This window comes from Gekko japonicus, unplaced genomic scaffold (genome assembly GCF_001447785.1).
Source record: "Gekko japonicus isolate JY-2015 unplaced genomic scaffold, Gekko_japonicus_V1.1 scaffold3085, whole genome shotgun sequence".
In the NCBI taxonomy this organism is placed as follows: Eukaryota; Metazoa; Chordata; class Lepidosauria; order Squamata; family Gekkonidae; genus Gekko; species Gekko japonicus.
The window spans coordinates 131,773-157,571 of record NW_015172106.1 but is presented as its reverse complement, the minus strand read 5'-3'; the positions used below and the strand labels follow the sequence as shown (position 1 = coordinate 157,571).

The following is a 25,799-nucleotide window of genomic DNA, read 5'->3' as shown; positions in this document are numbered from 1 at the left end:
CTACATATACACTTTAATGGCACATATTGATGTTGTTCTTTTAATTAGCTGTTTCCTGTTGTTTAGCTCAGGCTGAAACATGATGATGTAACACTTAGGGAAAAAGATACAACCTAGCAACCCAGCAGTGGAAGCCAAGATAGAGAAGATCTCTACAGCTACCATGTTTTTTCCCTTGGTGCTCAGATAGGCTGGAACAAAGGATAACCAAACACTGCAAAACACCAACATGCTGAATGTGATAAACCTGGCTTCATTAAAACTGTCAGGTAAATTTCTGGCAAGGAAAGCCACCATGAAACTGACACAGGCCAAGAAGCCCATATAGCCCAAGACACAGTAAAACAAAGTAGGTGATCCCTCATTACATCCCAAGATGATTTCTTCGCTCATGGAATTGACATCAACATCTGGGAATGGGGGAGAGACTCCCAACCATATAGCACAAATGCCTGCTTGGATAAGTGAGCAGGAAAGAATAATGCAGTTACCTAAGGCCTTCCCCACCCATTTCCTACTCTTGGACCCTGGTTTGGTGGTCATAAAAGCCAGAACCACAGTGACAGTCTTTGCCAGCACGCAAGATACAGCTATTGAGAAGATGATGCCAAAAGCAATTTGTCGTGTGAGGCATGTCACCCTCTCAGGCTGCCCAATAAATAGCAAGGCACAAAGGAAGCAGAGCAGGATGGAGATGAGAAGACCATAAGTCAGATTGCGGTTGTTGGCTTTGACGATGGGAGTATTGTGGTACCTCATAAAGTTTCCCAATATCAAAATGGTGAGCCAAGAAAATGAAAGTGCCAAAACAGCTAAACTGATCCCCAGGGGATCTTCATATGACAAGAAGCTTATCTTCTTTGGAATGCATGAATCACGGTCCTTATTTGGATATTGATCTTCTGGGCATTTAAAGCAGTCATTCATGTCTGGAAATGAAAGCAGTTATTTTGAATGTCCTCAAACATCATTTCTCACATGAATTGTCTTATATGTAAAGAAAAAAGCTGATCTGAAAGTCAGGATAATGCCATGGAAATTAAAATTTGAATCTGGCATAAAGTTAACAACAACAACATTAACAATTTTATAGTATTTGTGGTGGAATGGTCCTATCTCTGATCTGCAGGCCCTGTTCCCTCCTGCCCTCCAAGGTTTTCCGAGCACCAAGAGGGGCCTTTCTATCTCTCTGTCCAACTGCCACCACCACCTAAACTTTGTAGGAATTGCCCACTGAGAGGGTCAGGGCTCCCAGCTTCCCTTCCACTTGCCAACTGATTGCCCTCCTCTTCCTCCTGTGCTCCTTTTAAAACAATGTGTCAAAGACGGTAGAGGTCTGTGTGGCCCAGAGAAACACTACCAGAATCAAAAGTTAATAACAAGTATTTATTTAAAAGAATATGTTCACAAGCATATTATCAGCACAGCACAAGACTGAGCAAGGGATTAAAAAGAAAAGGGTAAAATGCAATTCCCCTGTCCCTCCCTCTATACATGCTCTATCAAATGTTAAATATAAGGCAGGCTCCTTAGCTACAAAAGTTAGAGATTTTTACAGGAGCTGCATTACCTTCAAGCCTCCTTCTGGTGTGCAGGCTAGCACATGGCAATGGCCACCTCCTCCATACCTCAGTAAAGAGTTCTGTCTTCCTCAATGGAATCAACACCAAAAGAGCCCTTCCTCCTTGCTGCATGGAGTTTTATCATTTCTCTTTCTCCTCTTTCAGTGGCTTCCCCCCGGCATCTGATCGTGCCGGGGGCGGCTCAGGGGATCTATGTGATCCCGCCACTGCGTGTCTCTTTTGGTGCGGCTTTAAAAAGCCGCACTTTGCCTGTGCGTTTCCCCCCCATGTGGCAGGGGCCTAACTGACTCTAATCTGGGGAAAAGTGAACGTTTTTATGCAAATGTCGAAGAAGAATTTGATCATACACCTAAACAAGATGTGCTGATAACTGGGATGTAAGTGGGATGTAAAAGTGAAAAATAAAGGATAATAAAAAACTGTCAGAACAGTTGGGCTAGGAGCATGAAATGAAAGAGAGATTCATAGAATTCTGTGAAGAGAACAATTTGTCCATTGCAAGCACATTTCAGGTAACCAATCAGATGATAGTATACATGGACATCAACTGATAGCCCATAAAGAAATCAAATAGAAGATGGAGAAGTTCTATTCTCTCTGCTATAACATGACCAGGAGCTGATTGTGGAACCATGAATTGTTAATACTGAAAATTAGAATAAAGCTGGGGGAAAACCCCAAACTTTTGCATTGTCAAAATACAATACAAGCAATATTCCTGAAGAGTTTAAAGATCATGTAAAGAATAGACTTGCATTCCTAAATTCAAGTGAACATGAACTAAAAGAACTATGGGTTGAAACCACAGATACTATAAGGGAAGAATGTGCAAAAATATTAATGTAGCCCAAAGAAATGAAAAGCCTTGATGGATGTTGGCTTAGTTGGTTGGCTTAGACTGAGTCGATTGAAATTTTGATCTTCTGGGCATTTAAAGCAGTCATTCATGTCTGGAAATGAAAGCAGTTATTTTGAATGTCCTCAAACATCATTTCTCACATGAATTGTCTTATATGTAAAGAAAAAAGCTGATCTGAAAGTCAGGATAATGCCATGGAAATTAAAATTTGAATCTGGCATAAAGTTAACAACAACAACATTAACAATTTTATAGTATTTGTGGTGGAATGGTCCTATCTCTGATCTGCAGGCCCTGTTCCCTCCTGCCCTCCAAGGTTTTCCGAGCACCAAGAGGGGCCTTTCTATCTCTCTGTCCAACTGCCACCACCACCTAAACTTTGTAGGAATTGCCCACTGAGAGGGTCAGGGCTCCCAGCTTCCCTTCCACTTGCCAACTGATTGCCCTCCTCTTCCTCCTGTGCTCCTTTTAAAACAATGTGTCAAAGACGGTAGAGGTCTGTGTGGCCCAGAGAAACACTACCAGGATCAAAAGTTAATAACAAGTATTTATTTAAAAGAATATGTTCACAAGCATATTATCAGCACAGCACAAGACTGAGCAAGGGATTAAAAAGAAAAGGGTAAAATGCAATTCCCCTGTCCCTCCCTCTATACATGCTCTATCAAATGTTAAATATAAGGCAGGCTCCTTAGCTACAAAAGTTAGAGATTTTTACAGGAGCTGCATTACCTTCAAGCCTCCTTCTGGTGTGCAGGCTAGCACATGGCAATGGCCACCTCCTCCATACCTCAGTAAAGAGTTCTGTCTTCCTCAATGGAATCAACACCAAAAGAGCCCTTCCTCCTTGCTGCATGGAGTTTTATCATTTCTCTTTCTCCTCTTTCAGTGGCAGCTTTTCCTGAAGTCACTGAAACTCCATGTATAGTTTTGAGAGCCAGATTAGTGTAGTGGTTAGGAGCGTGGACTCTAATCTCCATGCCAATAAAGGCTACTTAACTTAACTAAGGCCCCGGTCACACGGAAGGTTTTGGCCCGGGAGAGGGACGGATTGGGGGCAAAGCAAACGGGTGGGATCTCACCGCAACATCTGGGAAGCGGCGCACACCCGTCCCCAATCCGGCCCTTCAGGCCGAAAACCCGCAGTAAAAAAACCCCACTCCCAGAGGAGGACTTACTGGGAACGCCGCATCAAGCGCGGCCGTGGGATCGCCAGCGTGCCCGTCATCTGGAATAATCCAGGCTCCTGGTAAAAATAAAGGATAATAAAAAAACTGTCAGAACAGTTGGGCTAGGAGCATGAAATGAAAGAGAGATTCATAGAATTCTGTGAAGAGAACAATTTGTCCATTGCAAGCACATTTCAGGTAACCAATCAGATGATAGTATACATGGACATCAACTGATAGCCCATAAAGAAATCAAATAGAAGATGGAGAAGTTCTATTCTCTCTGCTATAACATGACCAGGAGCTGATTGTGGAACCATGAATTGTTAATACTGAAAATTAGAATAAAGCTGGGGGAAAACCCCAAACTTTTGCATTGTCAAAATACAATACAAGCAATATTCCTGAAAAGTTTAAAGATCATGTAAAGAATAGACTTGCATTCCTAAATTCAAGTGAACATGAACTAAAAGAACTATGGGTTGAAACCACAGATACTATAAGGGAAGAATGTGCAAAAATATTAATGTAGCCCAAAGAAATGAAAAACCTTGATGGATGTTGGCTTAGTTGGTTGGCTTAGACTGAGTCGATTGAAATTGAATCTGATGAAGATGCAGGACCTATGCCTGAGTTGGAGAGGTCCAGTGGTAGGGATCCCACTCCCGATCTTTGATGGGGCACCATTGGTGCCAGCACTGGAGATTAGAAGTTTGGGAGTGCTCCTGGATGCCTCTTTAATGATGGAGGCCCAGGTAGCAGCTACTGTGAAGTCAGCCTTTTATCATCTCTGGCTGATCAAGCAGTTGGTTCCCTTCCTTGAACACAATGACCTGTCAATGGTGATCCATGCAATGGTCACGTCGAGATCGGATTACTGCAATGCTCTCTATATGGGGCTGTCCTTGTCCCAAATCCAGAGGCTGCAGCTGGTGCAGAATGCAGTGGCCAGGCTGTTGTTGGGTCTCCCTATGCAGGAGCACATCCAGCCTGCGCTAAAAGTACTGCACTGGCTACCTATAGCATACTGAATTTTGTTCAAGGTTCTGGTTCTTACCTTTAAAGCCCTATATGGTCAGGGGCCTACATATCTAAGGGACTGCCTTTTCCCATATGCTCCCCTGAGAGCACTACAATCGGGGTCCCAAAACTGTCTGGCCTTGCCAGGCCCCAGAGAAGCCAGGCTGGCTATGATGAGGGCCAGGGCTTTTTCAGTGGAAGCTCCGCACTGGTAGAATGAGCTCCTGGATGACATCAGGGTCCTGCGGGACCTCTTACAGTTCTGCAGGGCCTGCAAGATGGAGCTCTTCCAGCAGCCCTACGAGTAGGGAGTCACCCTAATAAATCAAGACTCTGGCCCCAAATTAACATCATTATTTACATGCCAATATTCAGGGGTCATTTCACAGAAAAAGAGGTGCATACGGTTAAAAAAATGGCACAAAGAGACATGAAAGTAGTGACTAGGTATAGAATAAAAGAGCAAGAGAATAAAAAATAAGTATTTTTCCTGGGATACTGAGAGAATTGAGTTTTAGAACAGTAGGGAACATTCACTGATTAGAAAATGGTTGATAAAGTAATGGTTGGTATTTAAACCTAAAGAATAGAAACAGAAATGTGGGCCTCAGTTTAGATTAGTGATTTGTATATCTAAGGGATAAGAATGAGTGCTGAAGGTATATTGCCAAGGAATTTCACCGAGTAGAAATGTAGATCCAGAAAACTTTCTATCAGGGGTCAATGGTTATGTTGGAAGCTATAAACTGCTAGAACTATGCATTTAAATATTGTTGAAAACATTGTTAAAATGAGAACAAATGTGTGATCTGTATCTCTCTATGTTGCAGAAAACTATTGTTCAATGTCCTTTTTTCCTGTTTGTTTTTTTGTCTGTTATGAAAAACCTAATAAAGTGTGTGTGTGTGTGTGTGTGTGTGTGTGTGTATTCACTTTATATATATATATAAAGAAAACAGGACAGAAAAAAATGGGGCAAGCTTGAGGTTTTTATTTGGTGGGGATGAAGCAGAAATAATGGTGGATGAGGCAGAAATAATGTTGCCCCTGAATGTGAACCGCCCTGAGCCCATTCGCTGGGGAGGGCAGGATAGAAATGTAATAATAAATAAAATAAAATAAATGGTCCAGTTTGTGTATCTAAAATAAAAGGATCCATCTGTCGATCAGTCTGCCAGCCCATCCACCAATTTGTGGCAAGGTGAACTCTTCATAAAATAAAGTCAGACACCTCAAAATTGGCCATCACTGAGCCCCCACCTCCTTGCTTCTTATATTGGAAGCTATGGTTGCCTCTGGCTGGCAGAACAACTCTGAAACTAAAGCTAGGGGCCTCAAAATTGGCCACTGGCTTCAGAATGATGGAGTTGCCCTGCCTCAAACAAAGCGAATCAGAGCAACTCAACCCAAGATATTTCCAACCCCAGCCTCTTCAGGATGATGATTCAAGTCGCAGTGCCTAAATGACAGGTATCCGAACATTCTTGCCCAGGTTATTGCAGGAAACCACCCCCTCCATGCTATTCCAAACAGAAGTTTGGAATACTCAGTGGCAGGTATAGCTCATGCAAAAATAGAGGAGTCTCAAAACTGGCTTCCAGCTTCAGGATGATGGCGGGGCTTGCAGTCCCAAAAAAGAAGGGTATCAGACCATCCTGACACATCTTAGTTCCCACTGCTGTTTGTATTGGAAGTAAAGGCTTACTCACAAAAATCCAGGAAGGGCAGGGGGTGGGAAATATCCCCCCTTTGAGAAAATAAAAAGGTTTATCAATTCCTGTGACCTAACAGAGCTTGTATGGTCAGTGATTAGAAATGTTGCACTAGGTCATGTTTCTTTTATTCTCTTACATTGTCATCATGAGCCTTTTCATTGACCTATTTTATGCCATTTTATCCGATAACTATACAGAACAGGCACTCATTTTTATTTCATCACTATTGTTTTTTGTTAGTATGGTCAGAGGGAAACAGTGGAGTTTTATTTTTAATGGGGAGACAACATGTAGGGTTGCCAAATGGGCCCGGGGGGGCGGGGAATTCCCCGCTTTGGAGGCCCGATTTCCGCGGCGGCGGAATCGAGCCCCAGGGGGAACTCCACCCCCGAAGCTGCATCACCAGAGGTGATGCAGCCACATCACGCACCTCGCATTGGGGGCGTGGCCCAGATCATGGGGGGGGAAATCACATGGCTTTCCCCCCGACGATCTGGGCCACGCTCCCAACGTGAGCACGTAGCACGTCACTTCTTGTGATGTGCTGCCGGCACGCGCGCCCTTTGTGCGCGCGTGCACGTGCCCATCGCAAACTCCCGGAGGGTAGTGAGGCTCCCCCGCTCCGAGGGGTGAGTACACTTGGCAACCCTAACAACATGTCATAAACTGGAACTTTTGAATAACAACAGTGGCAGCAGTAATTTTGGTCTATGCAGACCTATCAGGTTTGAACAAAACCAGCACCACCCTAAGCAGAGTTACAGCTGCCTAAGTCCAGTAGCATGATCTCTTACCTTTCTGGCTTGCAATCTTTCCTCTTGTACAGGGAATACAATCGTAACAACAAAATGGCTTCCCTTCCTGCCTTCTCTTCCTATAACCCGGTTGGCAGCTCTCAGTACACAGAGAAACAGGCAATTTCTGGTTATCACATAGGAAAATAAAATATTATTACCATTTAGGAAAACATGTGCTGCAGTAATTTGACCCACCACTGTGCGATCAGACACAGCAGTGGCTGAATTTGGTTTCTTCCTACCACCGTGTGTGTCCGGCATGCTGCAATGAGGGATCACTGACGCAATGGGAGTGCAGCGAAGCAATCACGTGAGGAAGTCTGTCTGTGGCCCATCGCAAACCCATTTAATACTGCACTTTCCCCAGTATTTTTAACTCCCCATCTTTGACCGTGTGAAACGGGTTGGTGACAGACACTTGCCAGATGTTCCCGTGTGATCGTGCCCGGCATTTGTGCATATTTAGCGGCTACTTCTGTGTGTGATCGGACCCATATGTGGGTATTTTTATGTCTTTAAAGACCTAGATTTCAGATGGATAGCTATGTTAGTTTGTTACAGAGAGAGAGGGAGAGGGAGGGAGGGAGGGAGGGAGGGAGATCCTTTTGGTATCATAATAAGAACTTTTTTAAAAAAATAGATTAATGTTTCCTACAGTAGAATTCACTTCTGAAGACATACCTGCGGACTGTTGGCAATGTTGGTATCAAATAAAGATATTTGTATAAGCTAAAACTATGACTATAGTGTGGAAAAAATCACACACTTTGTATTCACTCACTGTTTGAAGACAAATCCCAGTGTAGTTTAGTGTAAAAAAAAATCACCCCTGTCATCACAGTTGTATTTTGGTGAGAGAAATCAGTGTGTTTGACAACTCCCAGGGCCTATTCCAAACACCCAAAGGAGAGATATGTGCATTCAGAAAAGTTCATAGTTTTTGGGTTCATATTGCCCCCCTCCGTTTTGTTTCTTCACTAACTAACATCCGTCCTGTAGAATTTTATCAAGTCATCTTTCTGTGAAAAGAGGAAATAGCTGGATATCTCCAGAACACCACATGCATTTATACTAGGATATTTCTTCCCCCCCACCCCAATTATCTGACTTTCTGATCATCAGAGACAACATTTAAGTCATGAAAAGCCTTCCAGAATTAGATCAGGAGGCTTATTCTCAGTTGTCTGCTTCCAATTTGTTAATCTAATTGCAGAAAATTAGTTTCCCAGCCAACCTGGTCCAAATAGGGATAAGCAGACCTGCCCTTAGCCAATCACACTACCCTATATAGAAACTTCCCTCAATCTTCTTGTGGTGTACGTCTGGCAACTGAAGTCATGGAGTTGCATGAGAGGATCCTGCCTGGACCTTGCTTGGAGTAGGCAGACCCTGGCCTGGTCCTTGGACTCCAGTCTGCACCCTTCCCTGAAGTACAGTCTGGACTATTTTTTGATAATTACTAATGGCTAGCTAGCTTTTCTCTTTTCCTCTGGGGATAAGGGTAACTGGTGGCGGTCTGTTGAGAAGGCTCTAAATGGGACCCCTCTTGTCCAATTCTCTTGAAAAGAGGTCCTTAGTAGAGAGGAAGTCCTTGTTTTGCTAAAACTTTGGTGTCATTTGGTGAAACGACAGCTGTTCCAGAAATCTGCCATTTCCTCCCCATTTTCTTCTATAGTAAAAGAAATGGCCAGACACCCAATCCAACATGATTTTCTGATATCGTAAACACACACCTGACATGTAATAAAAAAATGATCTTGTCCTTTCTGAAATTATGATACAGAATTAAAACATGTTTTTAACACCCCTAATTTGTACATCCAAAGATACACACAGAAACATCTGAAACATGAGGATGCCATTGCTTAAAGATAATCCACCGTGCATGCCAAGAATAATTCATTCAGAATGGAAGCACTACCAGGTTATCTTCCCTCAGATACTACCTACCTCTTTAAAACTGCTATGCCACGTGATGGATTGGTCATGAATGGTGAGCATGTTGTTTTGGGAAGCGTGGGGATCCAGTCTTCCTACTTTCACTCTGTGGAATGATTGGTTGGAGAAAGTGAGCAAGTTCATGATTTCAAATCCCCCTATCAGTTCCCTGTTCTGATCAAAGGAAATCTTGTCTCCAGCACTGTTGTTAAAAGAGATATCACGTAGAAAGTGGTGCAGCTGAATTGTATAAAGAAAAGAAAATATAAACATTTAAAAGATGCAAACTGATAATATATAATAGTCAAGTGATGTTTACATGCATTGGCAACTGCTTCCAAATGTGTCAGACAGAGGCTTTTCCCAGTCCTTCTGTTTGAACTGGTGCAACTGATGATAGCAGCTGGTGAACATGGGACACTCAGCAAGGCACCCGGCTAATAATCTAAAGCATATGCCATGGCCCTGGATGCTAGATATTGTATATGCAATCATAGACCCATGAACAGTGTAGTGTATGCTCCCTTAAGTGAAGGGGGAAGAGGGTGAAGAATATCTTGAAAACCAAACAAAGGTTAGTGGAAAGGAGGGCCAATATAAAAACTATTTATAAAAAGAGGTACATGTATTTATTGATAATATCAAATTAAAACATATATAGGGGCCCAATTACAACCAATATACATAAACCATAATCATAACCAGGGCTAAAAAAATGACCTGACGCGTTTCGGCCGAATCGGCCTTCCTCAGAGGTCATACAAATGTGGCTAGATGGTAAATAGTTACATTCATAAAAACACAATCAAAAATATATACAAAATACAAATTCAATCAGGACCATAAAGAAAATTGTTCAGAAGAAAAATAACCAGGCACAGGGTAAATATGCACATACAACCTTTTTAGTGCAATCACTAGCCCAGTAGTTATAAAATCAACCTATGGTCCACAAATAACCTTCTTCGATTATGTTGCCACAATGTTCACAAGTAAAAAGCAACACGCTGCTGAACAATGGTTTCTCCCCTTCCTGTTTTAAAGCCTGCATGTGGCCAAAGACACAGGCTCTTGGCATAAGCTGAAATTTAAGAACCAAAGGCATCTTGGCCCTTGGTATGTTGGCTCAGATCCATAGCCAGGGTCTTTGGAAAAGCCTGCTGTAGAATTTCTGGAGCAGCCCAGCATATAATTTGCTAGGGGAATGGGGGTGCTGATGGATCTGTACTTTTGTCTCTCTTATTCTTGTAAGCTGCTTTGTGTCTCTTTGGGGAGAAAAATGGAATGTTAATTTAATTAACAGAACAACATAGGAGTCCAGTGGCACCTTTAAGACCAACAAAACTTTATCAAAAGTGTAAGCTTCCATGTGCAAAGAACACTTCTCCAAACAAATGGAGTGAAATCTCCTCAAGGGTTACTTACTGGAGAAAAGAGGGTGGGGGGCAGCCATTAGTGGGGCGACTCAGAGCCAAGATGCATTTGCAGAACTGAAACTGGATCAGGTGGAAATTGATCCAATTTCAGCTCTGCATAGGCATCTTGGCTCTGAGTGGCCCCTTCTAACAGCTGCCCCCCACCCTCTTTTCTCCAGTAAGTAACCCTTGAGGAGATTTCACTCCATTTGTCTGAAGAAGTGTTCTTTGCACATGGAAGCTTACACTTTTGTAAGCTCCTGCACCTCTTTTTCTACGAAATGACCCCTGAACTGGGGATTATTATTGCACCACCACGTATCACTGTTACCTGCCATGAGTGTGGATCCTGAAGATTCAGTATCCTTCTGTCAACACTTGCTCTGTGTTTGTGCCGATATGACTGCATGGCATGTAAAGCATGTGCTATGGCATAGACAGCATTATAGATGTTGTAGCTCTGGCCCATCATGTTCATTTCAAACAATAACTTTGAAAGGCTCTCCAGCTTCTCTGCTCCAGTACAAGTTTTCTCACTTTCCTTGCTAACAAATGGATTTGGGAATACACAGCTGAATGCCTGTTCCCAGAAGTTTCTGATGAAGCCATCTTCTTTTGTCCAGAAATGGTTTCTGGTCCGAAGAAAATCCTGGAATCCTAGAACTTCATTTGAATGAACTGTGAAGGACAGAGCACCATGGATATCTTGTATATCCCAACTCCTTTGATAAATCAATGACATCAACACCATTTGAGCGGTCATAATCCACACTTTACCTTTAGGCTCCATGGTCACCATTCCCATTTCTGGTAAATATAATAAGCATCTCAAATGTATCATATGTTCCTCATAAACAATGACTACATTAGCATTGCTTTCTGTGAACATATTATATGTTGACACCAACGAATTCATGAATTCAAGAAAGTTTCCCATATAAAGTGTCATTAGTCTTCCTAAGAAGGCAAAACAGATGCCTCTGAGGGGGAAAACTGAAATTATTGTCTGCACAAATCTTTCTCCGACGTCACCACCTGCTGCAAGGACTCCAACCCATGTCCACCTGAAATGCAGTAGTAGCTGGAGAATCCCAGTATATTCATAGGCTTCATTAGGGACCATTTTGTAGAAGGAAATGGTCTCTGCTTCATCATTCATCCTTGGCACAGACCCGTAAGTGAACTATAGAAAGATAAAGTGGATGGGTAGGTGGAGAAGAAGAGAACGAGGAACAAGAAGCAGCCAGGTAAGTTGCAGAGCCCCCCCCCAGCCCACCTTCAGGTACAAGCTCTCCCTCCTCTGTGAGGACAGATCTGCGCCCCCCCCCCCAGCTAGCAATCCAAAACAGTCCAGTGGCACCTTTAAGACCAAGTGGAACCTGAGCGGTGGATGTTGCCTTCTGACACACTTCCAGTGATGTCAGGGGGCGTGGCATATTCAATAAGTTATACTAATAAGTTATGCTAATGAGCTCCTGCACCTCTTTTTCTACGAAATGACCCCTGAACTGGGGATTATTATTGCACCACCACGTATCACTGTTACCTGCCATGAGTGTGGATCCTGAAGATTCAGTATCCTTCTGTCAACACTTGCTCTGTGTTTGTGCCGATATGACTGCATGGCATGTAAAGCATGTGCTATGGCATAGACAGCATTATAGATGTTGTAGCTCTGGCCCATCATGTTCATTTCAAACAATAACTTTGAAAGGCTCTCCAGCTTCTCTGCTCCAGTACAAGTTTTCTCACTTTCCTTGCTAACAAATGGATTTGGGAATACACAACTGAATGCCTGTTCCCAGAAGTTTCTGATGAAACCATCTTCTTTTGTCCAGAAATGGTTTCTGGTCCGAAGAAAATCCTGGAATCCTAGAACTTCATTTGAATGAACTGTGAAGGACAGAGCACCATGGATATCTTGTATATCCCAACTCCTTTGATAAATCAATGACATCAACACCATTTGAGTGGTCATAATCCACACTTTACCTTTAGGCTCCATGGTCACCATTCCCATTTCCGGTAAATATAATAACCATCTCAAATGTATCATATGTTCCTCATAAACAATGACTACATTAGCATTACTTTCCGTGAAAACCTTATATGTTGACACCAACAAATCGATGAAGTCAAGTAGGTTACCAGTATAAATTGTCATTAGTCTTCCTACGAAGGCAAAGCAGATGCCTTTGAGGGGGAAAACTGTAAGGATTGTCTGCACAAATCGTTCTCCCACATCATTACCTGCTGCAAGGACTCCAACCCACATCCACCTGAAATGTAGTAGTAGCTGGAGAATCCCAATATATTCATAGGCTTCATTAGGGACCATTTTGTAGAAGGAAATGGTCTCTGCTTTATTATTTATCCTTGGTGTGGAGCCGTAAGTGAACTATAGAAAGATAAAGGGATAAGTAGGTGGAGAAGAAGAGAGATATTCCCACACAAACACAATCACAAACGTGGTAGGTATGTGCAACACTTTCAAGCAAACTGCTTGCAATTTTTAATCTATTTGAAGTATAGCCTCTTAGGGATGCCCTAAAATCCCCCACCCCAAATGCTCTGTGACTACAAATCAAGCTATGTTACTCATGTTTGACTTTTCATTCGGAGTCCAATCATATGACAACCATATTTATTCATAGAATTTCTGGCCAGGTGCAGATTAGGAAGTTAAAGCAGCCCTGAAAAAAAAATGAAGTATCAGAGTAATCTCCTATATATATGCTAATTAAGACAAAGAGGAAAGCATAGGGGCTTTTGTTGTTCAGTCGCACAGTCAAGTCCAACTCTTCGCGACCCCATGGACCAGATCATGCCAGGCCTTCCTGTCTTCCACCGTCCTCTGAAGTTTGCTCAATTTCATGTTCGTTGCATCTATGACACTGTCCAACCATCTCATCCTTTACCGTCCCCGTCTTCTTTGACCTTCAATCTTTCCAAGCATCAGGGTCTTCTCCAGTGAGTGCTTCCCTCTCATTTGGTGGCCAAAGGATTTGAGCTTCAGTTTCATTATCTGGCCTTCCAGGGAACAGTTAGGGTTGATTTCTTTTAGGATTGACTGATTTGATCTTCTTGCAGTCCAAGGGACTCTCAAGAGTCTTCTCCAGCACCATAGTTCAAAAGAATCTATTCTTCGGCGCTCGGCCTTCCTTATAGTACAACTCTTGCAGCCATACATGACTACTGGAAATACCATTGCTTTGACAATGCAGACTTTTGTTGGCAGGGTGATGTCTCTACTTTTTATCATGCTGTTTAGGTTCGCCATCGCTTTCCTCCCAAGGAGCAGGCGTCTTTTAATTTCATGGCTGCTGTCGCAGTCTGCGGTGATCTGGGATCCCAGGAACGTGAAGTCTGTCACCACTTCCACGACTTCCCCTTCTATTTGCCAAGGAGTGATGGGGCCGGATGCCATGATCTTAGTTTTTTTTACGTTGAGCTTCAAGCCCACTTTTGCGCTCTCCTCTTTTACTCTGAGCAGGAGGCTCTTTAGGTCCTCTTCACTTTCTGCCATTAGAGTGGTTTCGTCTGCATATCTGAGGTTGTTGATCTTTTCCCCAGCAATCTTAATTCCCGCTCGTGATTCATCCAGGCCAGCATTTCGCATGATGTACTCTGCATATATATTAAATAAGCAAGGTGACAATATACATCCTTGTCGTACTCCTTTTCCTATGCTAAACCAATCAGTTGTTCCATATCCGGTTCTAACTGTCGCTTCTTGGCCCTTATACAGGTTTCTCAAGAGACATGTGAGGTGGTCTGGTACTCCCATCTCTTTAAGGACCTGCCATAGTTTGTTGTGATCCACACAGTCAAAAGCTTTAGCATAGTCAATGAAGCAGAAGTAGATGTTTTTCTGGTTCTCTCTTGCTTTCTCCATAATCCAGCGAATGTTGGCAATTTGATCTCTAGTTCCTCTACCTCTTCGAAACCCAGCTTGTACTTTTGGCAGTTCTCTATCCACGTACTGATAGGGGCTTTAAGGGCACAAAAATGTAAGGCACTGTGCCTGATCCTGAAGAGATTTTTGTCCTCTATTTCTCACAAGTGTATAATTTTTTTAAAAAAAACTGTTCAGTTTTTCACTATATCAGTTATTCTTGGTTTCCTTTGAATAACCAGATGTCCTTCATTCTTAAGCAGTGAAGTGCCCATCAGAACAAGGAGGGCATGTGCCAGGTGAGCCAGCAAAAGAAAGGATGGGGAGGCGATATGTACTTGCCTCACAGTCACAGCAACATTTTTGCACAAGAACATACAAGACCAAACCCTAATTCTTCTGGGCCCAGTGAAATCTTGTAACACAGAACTTCATCCTCTCATGTACAATTCACCGTACATATACGATCTCATGAATGATTACCTGGAAACCTCTTTTATATTTTCTAAAAGAAATAAGTGCACCATAATATGAGAAGGGGCTAATGCCCCCTGGTTCCCTGTAAAATGTAATCATTCCCCCATGCTTTGGTCCTGAGATCATTTGCCTGTTCATCCAATGGTGGATCTTGAAATGAAGTCTAAGGTTTCATGATGTCTATATAGTCTAGTTTGAAACAGAATACATGAATTCCAAGTGTAATTATTACTAGTACTCTTTCCTCCCCTTCTAGTAGTCAAGTAAGCACATTGTCTGGCATTTACTCAGCAGCCCTATAAGGTGGGGTGTAAGTAGCAGGAAGGGGATGTGCCATTCTCCCTTGTGCCAGTGCTACCAACTCCTAGAGTCCCTAGTGGACTGAAGAGCCATTCAGGAGGAAGCATCAACTTGTGGCCTTCTTCCATTGTGTTGCCTTGGAGACTGGGTCAAAGCCAAGCACAATAGCCCGGGCTGCACTGCAGGAATCAACAAAACAACCCATCCGTTTCTCTCATGCTGCTGCTGCTCCTCCACAACTTCAGCAACCCACCAGATACATTGGTAATGAGTTAAATAGAAAATTAAACCTTCATTATGACTCTTAGGCATGGGTGAAATCAGGTGTAGTGAAAATGTTACAAAAATCTAATCAGCATTACAGGGGTAATTTCATAGAAAAAGAGGTGCAGGAGCTCATTAGCATAACTCATTAGTATGACTTATTTGCATATGCCACACCCCATGACATCACCAGAAGTGTGTCAGAAGGCAACACCCACCGCTTAGGCTCCACCCCAAAAATCTCCAGGTATTTCCCAACTCAGAGCTGGCAAGCCTACCTGACGGCACACGTGGGGGAAAACAAACCACCCATGTCAGGTAAAGAGGGGGGATACCAGGATAGCAGGTCAATATATTTTTATTCTATTTGGCATTGATAGCTGTAGTGCTTTTAGTGTTCCTTTTCTGTTTGACTGGCAGCCTTCCTCTCTGTTATCGTTGACTGTGGGTTTTACATCACTGCCATTTGGTGTTGTTTTTGTCAGCCACAACAAGGTCACTTTCAGAGAGGAAAAGCAGGTTATCCATTTTTAAATAAATAATGTTGAAAAGTCTGGATCCAGAACAACAACGAAATCACATCCGCTAATTTTTGCCTAAACAAAACCCAATGATTTAGAGTTGTGGTCTTCAACCTAGGGGTTGGGTGGCAGACATTGCCACTCCCCCGCCCCGCCATTTGGAAGTCCCCACACATGTATAGACACAGCAAGGGTGCCATGGCTCTTACTTCTCTTTGGATGTTCAGAGCAGGGTGGCAGGGGGAGGTCACTCAGCAGCGAAGAGGAATCCTTCTGGGTGCCAACTCTCTTTCTTCTGGGACTGAGACCCAGGCCTGTATGCATCGGAGGCCACAAGTGCCCTCCCCAAACAACCATGCTCGCCTCCACCTTCTCCACTTCCCGCCCCCCCAACACAGTTCAGCAAGTGAGGGAGGAGAGGGAAGGGTTGGGTCAGGGATGGGCACATGCGAGAGAGGCTTGCTCAACCAGCCAGGCGGACCAGCTGCTTGCTGCTTCTGAAGTCCAGCTGGCTTCAGTCAGGTGACTGCCCATTCCTCTTCAATCGGGAAAGGAGGCTAAGAAGGGGATAGCTGGCTGGTATAGGATGCAACAAGGCAAGACAACTATCCAGGCAGCTGCTGTTTGGAGAGGTGTGATAGATGTTTGACAGTGCGCTGACCCCATCCTTCTAATCTGCACAATACCATCTCACCTTAATTCTTTTCTGGAGACTCTTAATCCAGTCATTTTGGTTTTTTTTAATTAGTTCCAGGTCAGAGAGTATAATTTGGGTTTGGACTCTGTCATTTGCTTTTGGACATCACCACTTCTCTCTCTCTCTCTCACACACACACACACACACACACACACACACACACACATCTCTTTCCTCGGGGCTCCTTGAATTCTATTGAGATCCCCATTGCTCAGTTACGGCTGACCTGTGTTCCCTTTTTCTTCTGCAGTGCATTTCTGATGAATTTTTAAAAGCCCATTCATGTGCATTCCATTCTGGACGGGCTAAATATGACTTTCAATGACCATTCAGTCTTTTGTCATTGGATTGAAAGTGTCCAAGCGGGGGGGGGGGAGACATGTTAAAAACATATGACTGCACACTTGCAGCCATCAGGCATACCCTATTGTGACAAAGAAATGAAAGCAGTTGAAGCTCCTATCACTATGATCAGACAGACAGAAAACAGTGCAAACTTCTCTTCCCTCAAAATTGGGGGGAGGGAGAGGGGTGGGTAGAGGCAGATGGCAGAAATCACAGGCTTCCGGAATCACTCTTTGTTGCCAACTGATTGCATATCTCCAGACGTGAAAATGCAGCCACAATCCTAACCAGAGCTCCTAGATCTGGGGCCAAGACCCAACGAAGTGCTAACTGCAGCCTCACTCAGGAAATGCCTATTTTTCCCAACCATGGAAGGTGGCACTTTGTGAGTGGAGACCCACAGTGTTTTCCCTCGGAGTGCCTGATCATTTAAATTTGCGTAACAGTGGTGAAGTAACAGCTCTTGGGGCTGCAGCAGAGGGCTTTACACTTTCAAAAGCAAAGGCGGAAGGTGAGAGGGAGGGGGAGATCAAGGACTGCACTTACTCAGCCTCCGAGTTTTGCTTGCAGCCAGCCATGGCGGTGGGAACTGCCAGACACAGAGCAAGACCTGGAAGTTGTGGGGAGCAAGGGGGGAGGCAAGACGTGCTTGGGATTGAGTAGCTGTGATGTGCAGCAATCGCGCCACGGTGGGCCCACTTGCCAGATCCCATGGGGAAGCCTGCCTCATATGTGCACAGATGCCCACGCAGCACAGGGAAAGGCGCTGAGAGGAGAGCGGAGTGTGGGGCTGCCACTTAGAACCCACACTGCCTGCTTGGGTGAAAGGAGAAGAGCGAGGCACACGTGCGCACGTGCACACACAGAGAGAGCAGAGGGAGAGCCGCATGCGCCAGCCACAAGAGATCATGTGCTTTTCGCTAGCTCTCTCTCTCTCAGGCAGACACATCACAGAGAAAGCCAAGGATGGGCAGGCAGGCCTTTCCTGGGGCGCTGTGCTGCTGCACAGCCTGGGAAAGCTGAGGAGCAGGCGGACAGGCAACTTACCTTCCTTCTTCTGCCTCCTCATGGCTCGACTGAGGGCTGCTGGGAGCAGAGGGTGTGGCTTGGTCATGTACCCACCACCTCAGCTCCTCCCTACCGGAGTGCCGCTTCTCGGCGCTCCGGGTCCAACCGAGCCCTGAATTACAAACTGTTTTGTTTCGTGCCTGGTCAATGCTGGACATGTATGTGGAGGACATATTTGCCTTCCTCCATTAGGAATGAAATGTCAGTCTTTATGAGAGGCAGCATTGGTTCAGGTGTTTGGCTAGGATCTGAGAGATGCAGGTACAGATCCCTGCTCTGCCATGGAAGCTTGCAGGGTGACCTTGCTCCAATCAAGCACTTTCAGTCTCATGCATCTCACAGAGTTGTTGTAAGGATAAGATGGAGGAGAGGCAAATACTTTAAGCTGTTTTGGGTCCCCATGGAGGAGAAAGGAGGGTATAAACGAAGTTAATAAAGAAGTAAATGGGAGGGAGCAATGGCTGGGAGCCTCATGCACCCAAGCCAATCATGTGCAGTGCCAGGCTGTGTTTATAAATACCATAATGAGTATGTACACAGCTTTGAAGACCAGCGCTACAATGCATATAAGAAAACAAGAAAACAAACTAAATTATCAAGTAAATATAATATGGCAGGTAAGTATCAATTATTCAGGTAAGTATGTAACAAACAAGTATGAAGTCAAGCATGGATACAGAAAGAATTCTACAAGAGCTTATATTGCATGAATCAAGTTAACAAGTTGACGACATTCCCCAGAGTAAGCTTCCATTTTCTTGATAACTTTTTCCGAACAACACCAAAAAGACAGAATTGTATCTTCCATTATATCAAGAAAACCTGCATGGCATACATAATAATTTCAATCTACCTGCTAATACAGTGTGGAAAGACAATGTACCATAAAAGCTTCAATAAAAGTTAATACATACAGTATGGTTTCACAAGTCACAGAGCTTCTCCCACCATCCACAAAAACAACATTTAGACAAGGAAAGCAAATTTATGGAAGTGGATTTTTTTCTTGTAGAGTGTGTAGGTCAACTGCACAGGGAAAGCATAGGGACAGCCCCTTCCCTCCTCTTTCTGCATTCAGACCAGAGAAGTCAGTTTCATGAGACTTCTTTAACATGAGAGAATCCAAATGAGTTTGAAAAAAAGGCATGAGATTAAAAAAACAAAACCCAAACACCTACCAGTGAAATCATTTCTCCTCTGTTGTGCTCTGTTGAGGAAAATTATTAAAAATGCAAGCCCCACCTCAGTCTCAGACTACCCATACCACAAAGTCATATTTGGAAAGACAAAGAAAATATGGCTTATTGATCATCTGTTCTACTACCTGTGGAACTTTGTAGATGCCCAAAATTTCTGCTATGTAGAGGGAGGTTTCAGTGTAAAGAGCTCCAATGACTGAAATCAGGTTATTCTGGATACCACACTTGTAGTTGGGGATGAATCTGTTGTATGTTGAAAGAAGACCTAGTGTGGCACGATAGGTCCGCCATGCATCAAAATAACTGTCATAGATGTTGAAGCCCAAAGTGATGTTGGGTAAGATCTGGTGATTTTTATTGATCTCCTTCACCGCGAATACCAAAGCCAAAATATGCTGGTAGTTTTTCGTCAGTACACTAGAATGAGAGTTGTATACAGCATCATAGGGGAAATTTTCGCTTCATAAAATCATTTCCTCATCTCTTGGGTAACACCAAGGGCATTTGTTTTAGAAGAAAATGCTTCATACACAGAGGATTTTCTTATTTATATCTATGTTTAGTATAAAGCTTAGAGTGTGTATTATGTCTGCTTGCTGACTATCAGTAAGGCTATGTATGATTATTATGTCTGTAAGGATTCTTTTGAGAAACCCTAATAGGTTTTTAGAAAGTTTTATTTATCAGTTTTGTCCAGTATTACATATAGAAGATCATATACATTCGAGTCTACATTTTTCAAGAGTTATTTATCCATTTGTACACTCTTGCCCATCTAGTCGTATGAATGGCTTCGTCTTTCCCTTGTAACATCAAATTTAGTTTATCCATTTATATCAGTTCAAGCAGTTTAGTCCTTATTTCCTCCCTTGTCGGGTTTTTTTCTAGTTTCCAAAACTTACCCAGCAATATCCTAGCAGTTGTCAAAACATAAATCAACAATCCAGAATTATATCTAACAAAGCCATTTTGGGTGTTAAAAATATTTTGTTCCATAACTTCTGATATTATTTTTGTACCTTTAACCAATAGCTATGAGCCTTGCTACAATGCCACCACATGTGGAAAAAAGTTCCCACATTTCCTTTGCATTTCCAACAATTATTAGAAGCAGATTTATGGCACTTAGCTAATCTATTGGGCGTCCAGTACCATCTATGAAACATTTTGAAGATATTCTCTTTGTAACTTATGGATCTCATATATCTGACTGTTTTCCACATTTTCAGCCATTTGTCTAAATCTATAGAATGTCCAATGTCTCTCATCCAGGAGATCATTGTTGTTTTAATTATTTCATCCTGCATGTATTCTTCCAAAAGAAATCTTTAAAGCTTCTGTATCATCTTATCACTTGTCGACAGCCAGATCATGTCTAGTTGGGTTTTAGAGGGATAGAAGCCCACAGCTGCATCTTTGGCATATCTAGATTGAAGTTGCAAGGTGAAACCCTAATAGGTTTTGAAGTGTCCAGTCCACATGCAAATGAAAGTCAATTTAGTTTCAAAGCTACCTGCACTGTTCTTGCTATTTTTCTTTCCCAACATAAAACTCTCCACAAAATGATTGATTCTGTATTCAGCCTCCCAATGATCACCAACAACAATCCAAAATAAGATACATTAGTTTGAGCCAAATCCATCATTTATGTAGGAAACACTTTGACTTTTACACTTTCTTGTCTTCAGTCAGAAGAATTTGCAAGTAAGACTGAATTCTTTGGAAAATGGAAAACGGTTTGTGTGTAATGAAGATTGCATAAAATTGCATACCATCTCTCAAGATATGTGAAGTGCCTGTATCACTGGGTGTGTTATTCAAATGCATTTTAAATTTTAAAGGCAACTGAAATACCTAAAAAAAAAAACCAAACCGCATACCGTCTCTGAAGGTATGTGAACTCCCTGTATCACTGGGTGTATTATTTAAATTCAATTTGAACTTAAAAGGCAACTGAAATTCCTTTAAAAAAAAACAAACCTCTAGTTAGATTTGCTTTCTGCATTATCCAAACATTAATTTTAAAAAGTTGAAAAGAACTTCAAAAGAGGTTTTTCTGAGGCAAAAAAAAAGTTTCAATTTTATGTAATCCATGTAATTGTTTTTTTAGAAGCCGCAACTGACTGCTCATGAATTAGTTGGGGGAATGAGGGAAAATATGTCCAGGAGAAAACCAGATATGATACTACAAACAAAAATGAAGGTCATTAGAAATAATGTTTGTAGTTGTTGTTGTTGTTTTTTTTTTTTTTTAAAAAAAAAGAAAAAAAATTCCGCCCCCCCCCCCCCCAGCAAAGCATGGCAACAGACAGGAAGACAGTGATATGATCTGATATAGTGGTTCAGAAGTATACTGGAAACTTTAATGATCACCTGATTAATTGATTCAATTCATGTTTAAGGACATAAACTGCTTAGGTTGGCTTGTGACTGTCAGTGCGATATATTAGCTATATCAAATACTGCTTCAAACTAGGACCTAGATTCAAATCATTGTCCAGCCAGGACACTCACTGGGTAACCTTGGGCCAGTGACTCTCTCTCTTAACTTTACTGACTTCACAAGATTGATCTAAGAGGAGGGAAAAGCAAAACAAGACAACCAATAATGATGACAAACCAGAGAAATGGCATATCTGTCAACCATTTTTTCAAGGGATAGAATGACTCACCAAAGCTCTCAGTAAATACACATTACAGTTCAACAACGCTTCATTCATGGTTGTAGATATGTTATTTCTCTAGTTTGTCATCGTTATTGGCTGTATTGCTTTGTACTTTTCTTTTTTCTGTTTTGTTATTCAGTTCCATATAAGCAGTCCTGACAAAGATCAAGGAACCTCACTGATACTCTGGAAGAGTGCACTGGCTGCCTGGAGTGTTTATGGAATCCTGTAATAAGGACTTTTCACAGTGAAAAATTACATGTATTAAATGCTCATCATATATTGTGTGCTGCTATTCCAAACAATTGTATTTTTGGTAAGAGTATTTCAAAATTTTATCCAAAAGTTCTAATATATATTTTGAAGAAAACTTGCACTGTGTTTATTTTGCTACATTATTGCATTTCACCTTGATACAAGTTAGCAAGAAAAATTATGCCTTACATGTTCTCACCAATCTCTGATTGACGAGGGTGTTGTCTGAAGTTATCCTCAACAAAAGGCAGTAAGAACTGGGAAGTAATGCCACCTATGATGAGATCACCTGACTGAAAATACCTATGAAGGACATGGAGAGGATCACCAACGGTACATTTCTCTGTATCTGTCTTGCCTGCTACTTGGTGCAGCAGCAAATGCACCAGTGCCACATTCCTAAACACACATTTTACCACAAGATACAGGCTACCTGGTTTCCACATTATACATACAGTCTTTGGAATTACACCAGACCGATATGGATGGCCATTCATTCTATGAAGATGCTATTCTGGAGCCTGCCTTATAAATCCTAGTGAATACATCACCAGACTGGTAGAAAATTGATCGTCTGTCCTTCTTAGCTTCAGATCAGAATGGCACACTGGACATTACTGAAGTTACTCTTAACATTAGTTCCATTGTCATTTACAAATGTTTACTGGGTCTATGACGAGTCTTTAAAAATGGGGCGAGTGGAATTAATCACCATCATTTCGATAATTATATGTGTTGAAAGAAAAGGCCTGTTCAGAATGTGTTTGTCATTTCTAGGTTCAAGTTTGTCATTTCTAGGTTCAAGTTGTAGCATATAGAAAATAAAATAAATTGTCTCCCAAGATGTGAAATGTCAGGGGAAATTTCCTTGTGACATACCAGAAGATATTTTGGATACCATGCATCTTGCTGCTACTCTTGTATGGAAAAATCTGTCACTAGATTTTTATTTTTAACAGGTTTTATAGTAATACAGAAGAATGAAAATTATATAAAAAAGAGTGTGCCTTTAACAATCATCCCTGCTGATTAGTATTTGTCACTGTATTTTATGATCAATAATTGTCAATATATTTTATTTTCAACATGTCAATATATTCTTATTTGTCAATATATTTTATTCTTAACATGACAAATTGTGAATAATTAAATCCAGACACTGAAGCAATGAACAAGTGAGGCAGGTCTTTCAACATAACCTGAAAAAAGCATCAGGGTTGCAGGGACATCTATATATATAAAGAAAGTCCTCTCACTATAAAATCAATGCCCAGGCCAAACCGCTGGACCTAGAGACATTAAATTCAGGGAGAGCACTCCTACTGTGGTGTAGGTGCTCACTAAGAAGGGAGTTTTAGCAATTCACCTTCACCTGAAACTTACCATTCTTTGTATATTGGGCTCTGAGAAGTAGCAGGAGACAGAGCTGTTTGCCCCCCCCCCCAGACGGAAGAAATAGTCAGACAACAAGGTTGGATGAAATAAGGCCACTTTATTAAATTATTAATTTTTTAACTTAACGGCAAAGGGCAACAATGAAAAAACAGCGACACGGCCGGGCCTGGCGTCGCTTCGACTCCCATCGTCAAGCCATATGAGGCAAGACACCGGCGGCCCCCCGGGTTGGAGCCAACCATAAGTCGCTTGCAATCCCGGCCGAGCCAAAATTGGGATGCACCCTCAGGAGCCCTCAAGCACCACCGCATGGCCAGTGCTGAGTCTCCGTCGTGACCATCCCCATAGGCAGTCTGCAAGCCTCACCCAGGCCACACGGCTACAAGGCTGGTCGAGCAGACCCCTTTACCCACACCCGGGGTTATTAAGTGGTGCTTGCGGCCGCTGAACTGTATTTTAACCTAATTCTGCCACTGCAAGGGCCAAGCCTCTGCTTAGGCCCATGCACCCACTCAAACACCTAGGAGTAACCTAAGCCCTTGCCGCAAGTCCTAAAGGAAGATGTCATTTCCTTTCTCAGAAAGGTGCACACCATCCCCTCTGAACAGATCCGGAAAATCAAGCCGAATGAGCCTACCGAGCCCAGTACTGTCCCTGAGGAAGGGCAGACCCCTACTCTTGGACCCACTGCAAGGGATGGAAGCGTACCTGACCCACTCGAGAGTGAGTCAAGCAGAGTGCCTCCAATTCAAAGGTGCACTGAACCTCCTACGCCGCGGAGGTCTCAGAGAATACGCAGAGTGCCCACCTATCTAAGCGAATACGATTGTACTTAGTGTTTTTGCTTAGGGGGGAGGGATTTGTTATGTATTGACTTGAATGTAAATACTGATATGCGAATCGCCTGATTGAAACGCAATGTTAAGCTTCGCCCTGGGCTAGTATCCTAATGTAACCAATAGGAGTCCTAGCCCAGAATGTGTCTGCCAATCACCATGCAAAGCGGGATCGCTTGTTATTGGATGTTAACTCTTCAACCTCATAGGTTGTTATCTGTACAGGGGGTGTGGCTACACTAGCCGGGAAGGTTTAAATATAGACAAGCCAGTGTATTATTCTCTAATGGGTTCTGGCTGGCGATTGTTGTACCGTGTTGGAGAAGTAACGAAGCTGAAGAATAAAACCGCATTCTTGCTGAAATCACTCTCTGACTTCCTTGTTAAGTTCGCGACTTAACACTAACAATTTCAAAGCCCAAAACTGGTGCTTTGTCAGCGGACCACCATCAGCATGGATAAAGAGGTATCTGTCCGCCATGCCCCTAAAAGCCCTGTACTGAGACAAAGCCAATACAGGGCATAGCTCAGAGTCGGAACAGACACCCAACTTGACCACCGACCCATTATGCCGCTGGTCAGTTTTCGATCCCCTAATAGTGATGTGCACCTCCTTTCCCTTAAATTGAAGGTCCCGAATGTGCAAAGACTTGCCTGACTGGTCAGTCTTGGACGTCGCTACAAGTTCGCTTACTCTAAGCGCCGCAATGAATGCCAGCAGCGAAGCCGCATGGAACAGGCAGTCTTCAAAACCGGAACTGCACACTCTGGACCATGTTGCTTGCAATCCCTTCAGCACTGAAGGTGAAATAGGGTGCCTCTGGTCTTTTACAGCCCCTCTTTCCCAGGTCCAGCCTTCCAACATTTTTCTGATCTGAAAGTCCCCAGAGACTTCCTTAAAACCCATAGCCTTGCTAGCGAATGCAAGGGCAGAAAGACGTCCCTGTATGGAGCTAACAGCCAAACCAGCATCCTTTAAATAAACACAGTAATGCATCAGCTGCTCCAACGTAATGGACCAGACCCTGGGATAGCCCTCTAGCTTTCTAAACTCCTCGAATTGGCGAACTGACCGTTCATAGCCTCTTCGCGTGCTAGGGGCGATGGCGAGGCCTATTGCCCTGCAAGCCTCGGCCCTCCAACCTGCCATATCTTCGGGGGCATCTTTGCCGGCTGAAGATCGGTGTCTGGAGCAAGCTGACGAAATCTCTCCATCTGTTTGCGAGAGAGAGCATCAGCTACCCCATTGTCCATCCCCGGCACATGCCTAGCTAAAAACAGTGTGTTTAGCCGCAGGCATCGCAGTGTAAAGGCTCGAACCAGGCACATTACCCGCCTAACTTCCCTTTAATATAGTACACTTTGGCCCCGGTCACATGGGAGGA

General features: G+C 43.0%; 1 protein-coding gene across 1 annotated transcript; it reads right to left on the bottom strand.

The window, feature by feature from the left end:
* Nucleotides 1-25,564, bottom strand: LOC107118595 (vomeronasal type-2 receptor 26-like). Its single transcript, XM_015420956.1, has 7 exons — nucleotides 24,822-25,564; nucleotides 22,373-22,582; nucleotides 19,388-19,679; nucleotides 10,828-11,679; nucleotides 9,094-9,321; nucleotides 7,141-7,267; nucleotides 1-929 (listed from the first exon to the last, which is right to left on the bottom strand). The coding sequence occupies exons 1-7, from the start codon at nucleotides 25,562-25,564 to the stop codon at nucleotides 1-3; spliced, it is 3,381 nt and encodes a 1,126-aa protein (XP_015276442.1).
* Between the last annotated feature and the right edge of the window lie 235 nt (nucleotides 25,565-25,799).

Bases quoted from the DNA above. Each gene is read 5' to 3' on its own strand.
- LOC107118595 (XM_015420956.1), bottom strand. From the start codon at position 25,564: ATGGCAGGTTGGAGGGCCGAGGCTTGCAGGGCAATAGGCCTCGCCATC. The intron at 22,583-24,821 runs GTTAGTGTTAAG...ATGTGTGTTTAG, and splicing joins CAGTTTTGGGCTTTGAAATT to GAATGTGGCACTGGTGCATT. The intron at 9,322-10,827 runs GTAACAGTGATA...TATACAATTCAG, and splicing joins AGGATCCACACTCATGGCAG to CTGCACCACTTTCTACGTGA.